Here is a 9,764-nt window from a genome sequence, read left to right on the forward strand (position 1 = left end):
AGAAATAATAAATCTTCTCAGAATGCTTTCGACTTATCATACCATAGCATATGTCCCCTTTATGTCTTTTAATGCAACGGTCACCAACCGGTGGTCCGCCGACCACTGGTGGTCTGAAAGGTTGGCGACTGCTGTTTTAATGAACAAAAACTGCGTGTGTAGACTATATAAAAATTACTTTACTATACAAAAAAACTAGACAATCTTCCAAGGAGATGCGAAACCAAGTGGGAATCAGTGTAATAGTGTTTATTTGCCAAAGAATATTCTGGAAAGAGACCTGTATTAGAAGCCAGAAGTTTAGGGTTTCATCTGGGCTTTTGATTCCAACTACCTGCAAGATTTGGAGCAAGGCAATGCATCTGACTGTTTCTTTTAAAAATTTGGGCTAACAATTCACATCTCACCACCTGACAAATAATGATCAAATAAGAAAATGTCTTATTGTCACCAAATAGTATCAATGCTATATAGATGGTTTTAATGCTGTCTTTTCAGTTATGTAAGGAATTTAATTAGATGCCAGATATAAGGTTAAATGCTTTACAGATGTTATATCATTTAGTTCTTATAGTAGACTAGAGGTCCGGTACACGCAATTCGTGCACAGGGGATGGGGGTCCCCTCAGCCCAGCCTGCACCCTCTCCAATCTGGGACCCCTTGGGGGATGTCCGACTGCTGGTTCCCAGGGATTGGGCCTAAACCGGCAGTTGGACATCCCTCTCACAATCCAGGGCCGCTGGCTCCTAACTGCTCACCTGCCTGCCTGGTCACCTCCAACTGCCCCTCCCCACCGGCCTTGTCGCCCCCACCTACACCCCCTGCCGGCCTGGTTGCCCCCTGCAGCCTGCTGTTCAGTAGTTTGGTCATCCCTCACTAACCCCCCTGCAGGCCTTGTCACCCCACGCAGCCTGCTGTTTGGCCAGTCGTGACGGCCCCTGGCTTTTTATATATTAGGATGCCACAGGCTAGAATTTTATTTATGAGCAAATTAAACTGGCCAAGTGATCCAGGATTCAACCCAGGTCTAAACTATCTTCTAGACCAGTGATTTTTAACTGGTGTGCTACAAGAATGTTTAAAACATGCAGTACCTCACTATTCAGTCAGGGGCAATGATCTCTTTTCCTAGATTCTCAAATAAAAAAATGTCAACAGCCAACAATAGCCACCTGGTGTGAATGAATCGAAAGTATACTTTTTTTGGTCAGATCAGCAAAAAAACATACATTTTGGCGTGCCACACAATTTTAGTAATAAACATGTTCCATGAGATGTAAAAGGTTGAAAATCACTGCTTAAAACCATGCTTTCTTTCCCAAGGAGTTTGAACATCCAAACAGGGCAGGTGATCAATGAAGTATGTCTGAAACTGTCCAAGCCCTTGTTTAAAGAGATCAATCTGTAGTGGACTATACATAAGACTATGTGTTTAGTTTTCTTACAAGCAACTTATGAAGATGAACTGGAACACATTTGACCTGTATATCCTAGAATGTCTAGGCATACTGATGGGCGTGGTCTGTTGTCCCCATATGGTACTGACTGAAGTGAAAACTGCTTTGTTACAGTTTGTTAAAGATTTTGCCTGCAATTTATATTTTATCTGAGGTAGCTATTTATTGACAGAAGTTTGTTTTTTTAAAATATATTTTATTGATTTTTTACAGAGAGGTAGGGAGAGGGATAGAGAGTTAGAAACATCGATGAGAGAAACATCGATCAGATGCCTCCTGCACACCTGCTACTGGAGATGTGCCCGCAACCAAGGTACATGCCCTTGACCAGAATCGAACCTGGGACCCTTTAGTCCACAGGCTGACGCTCTATTCACTGAGCCAAACTGGTTAGGGCTATTGACAGAAGTTTTTAACAAAATATTATTTCTAATTCAAATTTAATCCAATAAAATAGCTGCCTCTCGTCTAATCCTCCTCATTCCTAAAAATTTCCACCACTTACAGAATTATTGGAGAAATTGTGAAAAACTTCCGAGAAGATGTAAACTGTACTCCATAGTCCAGTTGTTCCCAGTGAGTTAGGAGCCTTGCTCTACCCTGGTCAGGAGTTTCAAAAGGTGTTCCTTTTACAGCATGCAAAAATACATACATCCCCTGGAAAACAAACACGGGAGTGTATCATCAACAACACATACGAAAGCAGTATTTGTCAGTCGGCATTAAGATAGTGCCAGACCATTTGTGACAAAGTATAAGATTAACTTACAGCTCAAGTTTTAACCTTTCAGATTATTGTTTCCTCAGAGTACAATAAGACTTCCAGAGGCAGATAAATATCATTTGGTGAAAACCAGTGAAAAGTAAACCAAAAGTAACCTGCTTTCATCTTTTTTTAAGTTGAAAATAAACAAAAAGTATATCAGGGTAACTTTATATCATTACATTTAGATTTTCTTCTACGACCTTTCCTGTGAGGAAATAGGGTGACATTTTCCCCAATGGGCAGGAAAAGTTTATTGTGGCATATTAGTAAGTCTGATAATATTTATAAAATAAAAAGACAAATCCTATCTAATAAAAGAGAAACATGGTAATTAGCCGTACATCTGCTACCCTTCCCATTGGCTAATCAGGGCGATATGCAAATAACTGCCAGTCAAGATGGCGGCCGGCAGCCAGGCAGCTTGAAACTAACATGAGGCTTGCTTGCTTGTGACGGAGGACTCCAACGTTGCCCGCCTGCCTTGCCGGCCTCTTGAGCTGCAACTCTAAGCAACGATGTAACAAATATAGAAGCTAAACAAAACCCCAGAAACTTGCTTTCAGCCAGCTGGGATCTCAGAGCTGGAGTTGAAACAGTGTTTTGATTATAGAACCCAAACAAAGCAGATACCTACTTTCAGCAGTGGAGGCCTAAGAGCTGGAGCCAAGCCTCGCCTCCCGGCACCGGGATCAGCGTGACAGGGGGCAGCGCCCAAACCCCCTGATCGCCCTGCAGCTCTGTATGTGACAGGGGGCGGGGCCACAACCTCCCTATCCGCCCTGCTCTGTTCGTGACAGGGGAAAGCACCCCAATCCCTGATCAGCCCTGCTCTGTGCCTGATAGGGGGGAGCTCCCCAACCCCCTGATCGCCCTACGGCTATGTGTGTGACAAGGTGTGGCGCCCCAACCACCGCCCCACCCCTCCACGGGCCCTGGTCTGTGTGTGACGGGGTAGAGCCATAACCTCCCCATCGGCCCTGCCCTGAGTGTGAGAGTGTCGGTGCCCCAACCCCCTGATCGGCCCTGCTCTGTGGGTGATAGAGGGCGGCGTCCCAACCCCCTGATCCGCCCTGCTCTGTGTGTGATGGGGCAGTGCCCCAACTCCCCTATCGGCCCTACTCTGTGAGTTACAGGGGGGAGCTCCTCAACCCCCTGATGGGCCCTGCTCTGTGCGTGACGAGGTGGCACCGCCACTTCCCCATTGACCCTGCCTTGAGTGTGACAGGAGGCGGTGCTCCAACCCCCCTATCGGCCCTACCCTGAGCGTGACTGAGGGTGGCATCGCAACCTCCCAATCTGCCCTGCTCTGTGCATGAGGGGGCGGCGCCCCAACTCCCCAATCGGCCCTGCTCTGAGCCCGACCAGGGGCTGCACCTAGGGATTGGGCCTGCCCTCTGCCACCCGGGAGCAGGCCTAAGCCAGCAGGTCATTATCTCCTGAGGGGTCCCAGACTGCGAGAGGGCACAGGCCGGGCTGAGGGACCCCCCTCCAGCCCCTAGTGCACAAATTTTTGTGCACCGGGCCTCTAGTTAGTAAATAATAGTCATAAACAAAATCTCTGTATCAGAAAAAAATGGTTTTGAAAATATTTAACATTAGAACTGTCTTTGTTCCAATAGCTCTCTTCCAAAGCAACGGAGATGGTTTGATGTAGGCATAATGTTCAACTCAACTTGCTTTTAAAGTCACAACTGTGCCTCAAAAGTGTATCTTTTGAAGTTTTAAAAAATAAACAAAATATTACTAAAAGCCAATGTGTTCAGTAATATGTTGAAATATCTAATTTTGTGATTAATTAGGAAAAAAACAATGTATACTAGATTTTTTTCCTTGTGATTATGATACCCATTTATTTTTTATTTTTTTTTAATATATTTTATTGATTTTCACAGAGAGGAAGGGAGAGGGATAGAGAGTTAGAAACATCGATGAGAGAGAAACATTGATCAGCTGCCTCCTGCACACCTCCTGCTGGGTATGTTCCCGCAACCCAGGTACATGCCCTTGACCGGAATCAAACCTGGGACCTTTCAGTCCACAGGCCGACGCTCTATCCACTGAGCCAAACCGGTTTCGGCATGATACCCATTTAGATTGCTAGGTAGCACATCATTGCAGGATCCTATCTGAGGAACTGGTAACAATAAAGTCTAAATATTATCATGACAGTTTTTCCCATGAGAAGTCATAATGTGATGTCTTTTCTACTCCTACTTTTAACAAATATATGGAAAAAACACACAGAAAAATTAGTGATCTGAAATTTTACATTAGTACAGGTTAAGAGAGCCCTTATTTTCAAAGCTTAGTCTACTTCCTATTCCATTAGGCAATTCAAAAGTTGTTTAGCTGCAATAACAGCTAAGCTATATAGTAATGATCATGTTCGACTGGATTTAACGCAACATACATTAATAAGTTAAATGTATGCACCACAGGACATGCATGCATATATGAATTGAACAGACACACAGCCTGAAAAACATCAATCTTCTGAGAGATGGTTAAGGGGAAAAGATGTACAAACAACTAGAATGCAGGGCAACAACTGTACAATCAGGGCACTCGGGAGATGCAGGGGAAAAGGTTCCTTGTTGCTGAGGCAACAGGCCGATGCTATCTTGTCAACTGCCTCATCCTTGAAGGTTCAGCTCAAATGACAACTCTTTTGTGCAGCCCTCCACAACAGTAATAACCTCTTGTCTGCGTGGTTGAATTTTATTGGTAATACTTTTATTATAGCACAATACATATATTGTATTGGAGTTGTTTACATAATGTTTGTTTTCCCATTAGCCTGAATACATCCGGAACAAGGGCTGGCATACAAAGTACTAGATATGACGCCAAGATGACATTAAGCTAAGGGATGTTTATTCTGTTAGCGTAAGGGAAACATTTTCACATGGACTTTAAAGGAAAATATGAGACAGAAATTGTATGGTTTCAGATTCTTAGGAGTATGTTGTTGTCTACTCTAGACCACATAATGTGTTCGAATTATCAAGAGACGAACAATCCTGGTTTCCTCATCAGCATTTAGGATATACGTAATATTCAGTTTATTGTATATATCATTTTCAATGAAAAAGAATAAAACCTTATCTGGCCATATATCTTCTACTCTTATCATCATCATCATTATTTTAAATATATTTTATTGATTTTTACAGAGAGTAAGGGAGAGGGATAGAGTTAGAAACATCCATGAGAGAGAAACATCGATCAGCTGCCTCCTGCACACCCACTACTGGGGATGTGCCCTCAACCAAGGTACATGCCCTTGACCGGAATCGAATCCGGGATCCTTCAGTCAGCAGGCCGATGCTCTATCCACTGAGCCAAACCCATTAGGTCTACTCTACTATTTTTATTTTTAATAGTTTTTCTATGAAATTTTAGCAATTTATACCCACATCAAAAGAATTAGGGCCCTAACCAGTTTGGCTCAGTGGATAGAGCGTTGGCCTGCAGACTGAAGGATCCCAGGTTTGATTCTGGTCAGGGTTGCGGGCTTGATCCCCAGTGGGGGGCGTGCAGAAGGAAGCTGATCAATGATTCTCATCATTGATGTTTCTATCTCCCTCTCCCTTCCTCTCTCTGAAATCAATAAAAATATATTTAAAAAGAAAAGAATTAGGAAAAAATATAGCTCCTAGTTAGCCCTTAATAAATATTTACTGACTCAAAAAGAATTCTCATTCATTTTAAAAGCTAGGCAAAAAATTTGGCAAAGTATTAATACCTCTAAGGTGAACTGTAACACCGGAGAAAAACAGTCACTAAGGGGTCCACTGCAGGGTTTCAGAAAGGCAAAGACTGCATTTTCTCTAACCAGGGATACCACTTAGGTCTACTTTCCTATATTTAAAAGCATTCAGCATGTAGCTCACATGTTTAATTGTTTTAATGTAGGCTATCTTCAAAAGAAACGTAAATTTGGAGTCACATAATTGCTACAGCTATGTCTGCTCAGGTAGGTTTGTAGTGTGGTGAACTGCGTCAGCAGTTTGTTCCCTGCATGTTGTCAATTTCCTACCTTTTCCATGGCCCATATCCGTACTGTGCCTCAATCTCAGTCAACCCAACTGAAAACATGAGGGAGTAAGAGGACTCTGAAGTACATTTAATACATGTCATAGGAGAAGGAAAAACTACAGGACAACACAGACTAATTCATTCAGCAAACACTGAAATAGGTATTGGGAATACAGAAATAAAAAATAACAAAGATAAACTGCTAATTGTAAAACTATCATAAATACAAGAAAGCAGCGTGGTGTTTTGCAGCTTCCTGGCGGAGGTGATACTTGAGTAGAGTTTTCCAGAACAAGGAGGAATCAGGAAGAGCAGGAAGAAGGCAAGGCCATTAAATAGAAGAGCTTACATCAAGGCAGAAAGGTGAGAGCAAGACAATTTTCATCATTGTTACTACGTAGCTTGTGTCTGGAGATGGTCTGTAGTAAACTGAGTTCCCTTTCTTGCCTCTCCAGTTACCAAAAGGTGTTGTATCCCACAAGGGATTTAGCATTTTACTATGAATGTAACAGGGGATCACTGAAGGATTTGAACAGTGTGACTTGAGCAGACATGCATTTCAAACTATCAAGCTGGAATGGAAGAAAGAAGAGGAGCACCAAGGAGACCATTTATCTATTGCAGCGATTTTCAGCCTTTTTCATATCATGGCACACATAAGCTAATTACTAAAATTCTGCGGCACACCAAAAAATACATGTTTTGCCCATCTGACAAAAAAAAAAGTGTTCATACTACAGTCCCTTTACCCTCCACACAGCCTCAGTTTGGATGATACATTATATTAGTCTCGTTTCCTTTGTCATCCAGCTGACTGGCTTGTAAGACAGTGGTGCCTTTAGATTAGGATCAAAGTCAAAGGACTGGATTGAGGGTAGTAAGAAATAGATCAGGAATGGGCTCAATTTATACTTGTTTGGTTTAAGGTGAAAGAGATCATTCTTTTAAAAGTAGAAATTGGAACTATGGAAGGATGAGCTAACTTAGAATATATAGCATAAGAAGAGATGAAGAAAAGAACCCTGGGGAAAGAAAGCAGGAAGTACAAGAGGAAAGAAAAAAGATCAGAAATATATAGGAAAAAGCAATACCATGACCGCCAAAGGAAAAGAATTCCAATAGAAGGGATCTGATTAACGACGAATATTTCAGAGAAGTTACTATTCCAAAATGGTGTTTGCCCTACCAAAATCTGTCACTGAAAATGGACCAAATAAATGCACATCAGCATGTTTTTACCACATCACCCTTGTCCTCCTCTCATCAACTTTAAATACTCTCTAGAAATAAAATAAGTAATATTAATTTTTAAAAATCTATTCCACATTCTTCTGTCTTAATTTCCAAGGCTACATAATATGGTCAGCAGAGCTGATCAAACCTCTGATACTTTTGAGAGCTATCATATAATACAGAAGTGTGGTAGTCAACTTGAAGAAGCTAAGGCACCATAAGGTCCTGAATCACATAAAATATGATTAAGCTCAAAATGTCTATACAGAGGTAGGAAAATATACTTATAAAATTTAGAAAGACTTAAGGATTGAAACAAAAAAATATTCATTAGACTCCAATTAGCCAAAAATATATTACTTCTTCTGAAGTATTCTGGCCAATCAATATAATGTAGTAGCCTGAATTACAGTGTTTTTGAAATTTTTGCTAAAATGACCTACTATTTTCTAGATTCTAGAAAACCAATAGAAGGAAAAAAGTCTTACTTAGAAAAGGGCCCAATGTTTAAATATAAAAATATATTCCCATTCCAGACACTAAAATCACTGGGCTGTACACTTTAAATGGGTGACTTATATTATGTGAATTACATATCGTAAAACTGTTTAAAAAAACTAAATCACGTGTTCTTTATAAGAAAACTTTTAAGCTTGTTAAAAAAATTGTGTTTAAGTACAGGTAACATAAAATGTACCATATTAGTCATTTTCTAAGTGTACCGTGGAGTGGTAGAAAGTACATGCACATTGATAAGCAAACAGCTTCACCATCCATCTCCAGAACGCTGCATCTCGCCAAGTAAAAACGCTCCCGGTTAAACAGTAACTCCGCACCTGGCCTCCCCATCCCTGCCCATTAAGCCTTAGCTGCCCGCGCTCAGGATGCGGCGAGTCCTTACCAGGTTGTGTATGACATTTGTCAAGGTCCAGGCCACGGGAACGCTGAAGAAGGGGATGCTGAGCAAGACGATGTGAAGCAAGCCCACGCCCAGGGCGTACGTCAGCCATATGCCCCGGCTGTTCATGACCCGGGTGTTGGGGTTCACCTCGCTGTGGGCCACGCCAACGTTCATGTTTGCCCTGTAGGAAAGCAGTGACAGGGATCAGCACCGACACAGCTGGAACCTAAATAACCCCAATTCTGACGTGATCAAGTAAGTGTCGGTAACCAGGAGGATTCTTTTTCCTAGCTGTTCTGACACAGAACAAACACACCCTCTCGAATATGCTACTTGCAGATGCTGACAAAGGCAGTCAAGAATTCTTACCATCTGACTTGATGGTAAGACAAACAAGACTTCTTTTTGTAGTTCTTGTGGAAAAAAGAAACAGTTAAAACCCCTTTCCTAATGACAACGTGTCTTCTAGCATGCTGGTTTTACTAAATGAGATAACGGGCAGGAAAGCTCAAACTGAGAGAGAACCTACATTTTCTTACGCCATGAGAGCAAAGTGAACACTCGGGAGCTCAAATGATTAACAGAATCAATTAATACAAAGAAGCAACGCTGACCCAGCCAGTCTGCTGTCGTCAGACTCCTATCTGACGTCAGACTCCTGACGTCACGCAGTGCCCACAAAGGGCGTCAGAGTTCAAGTCACTCCGAGGAGGGCGCCGGGGAGGACAGAGCCGGTGGGCAAGCTGCCTGGTCCAGGGCTCAGGTCCAAGCAACAGCTCCTGTCAACACTGTCACTCAAGGGCAATCAGCTTCTTCCTTTCTTTTTTTTAGGTTTTTCCTTTTCCCTTTTGCGTTCAAGACGAACCCCGAAGGGTGAGCGGATCGCAGTTCCCAGTTGTTTTAACCATGATGTTTGCTTGGGCCTCAAACTCGCTTAGACAGAATAAAATTGCCCTGCAGAAGGCCCATCGCCCTGGGCGACACTGAACCGGCGGATCTGAAGACATAAACCCTTTCCGTGACAGAGCCGGCATCGAGAGGGGCTTTCTCACAAACACCCGCAAGTGTTTCCGGGGCCCACGTCCCCCGCCCCCCCAAACAGACAGACCCTATGGGAGAACGCGGGGCAGCCGGGCTCCCGCGACGACAGCGGGTGACGCCGACACGCAGCGAAGCCTCGGGTTGGCACCTGCAAGTCCCGCCCCGACCCCCCAGCACCGCAGGGTCTCTGTGGGGGGACCGACCTCGCTCCGACACCGTTCCCACTGCCCGTGTGTGCGTGTGTGTGGGGGGTGCTCCAAAGACGCCCCAAATGCCGCCTGCACTGCCGGGGCTCGGAGCCTTCCCGGGGGCTGCGGGGACGCGGGC

General features: G+C 43.4%; 1 protein-coding gene across 2 annotated transcripts in view; it reads right to left on the reverse strand.

The window, feature by feature from the left end:
- The window catches only part of ORMDL1 (ORMDL sphingolipid biosynthesis regulator 1), an 11,739-nt gene extending 2,076 nt beyond the window's left edge, over positions 1-9,663 (reverse strand). The window contains exons 1-3 of one of the 2 annotated variants that reach the window (XM_006767063.2): positions 9,505-9,663; positions 8,397-8,577; positions 1,964-2,115 (exon numbers count right to left, since the gene is read on the reverse strand). In XM_006767063.2, the coding sequence (XP_006767126.1) occupies positions 1,964-2,115; positions 8,397-8,570 (326 nt within the window). In that variant the 5' untranslated portion in view covers positions 8,571-8,577; positions 9,505-9,663. Of the gene's footprint in view, positions 1-1,963; positions 2,116-8,396; positions 8,578-9,010; positions 9,475-9,504 lie in introns of those variants that run through there. The other variant, XM_015566087.1, reaches the window with a different exon arrangement.
- Between the last annotated feature and the right edge of the window lie 101 nt (positions 9,664-9,764).

Source organism: Myotis davidii, unplaced genomic scaffold, assembly GCF_000327345.1.
Source record: "Myotis davidii unplaced genomic scaffold, ASM32734v1 scaffold221, whole genome shotgun sequence".
Taxonomy (NCBI): Eukaryota; Metazoa; Chordata; class Mammalia; order Chiroptera; family Vespertilionidae; genus Myotis; species Myotis davidii.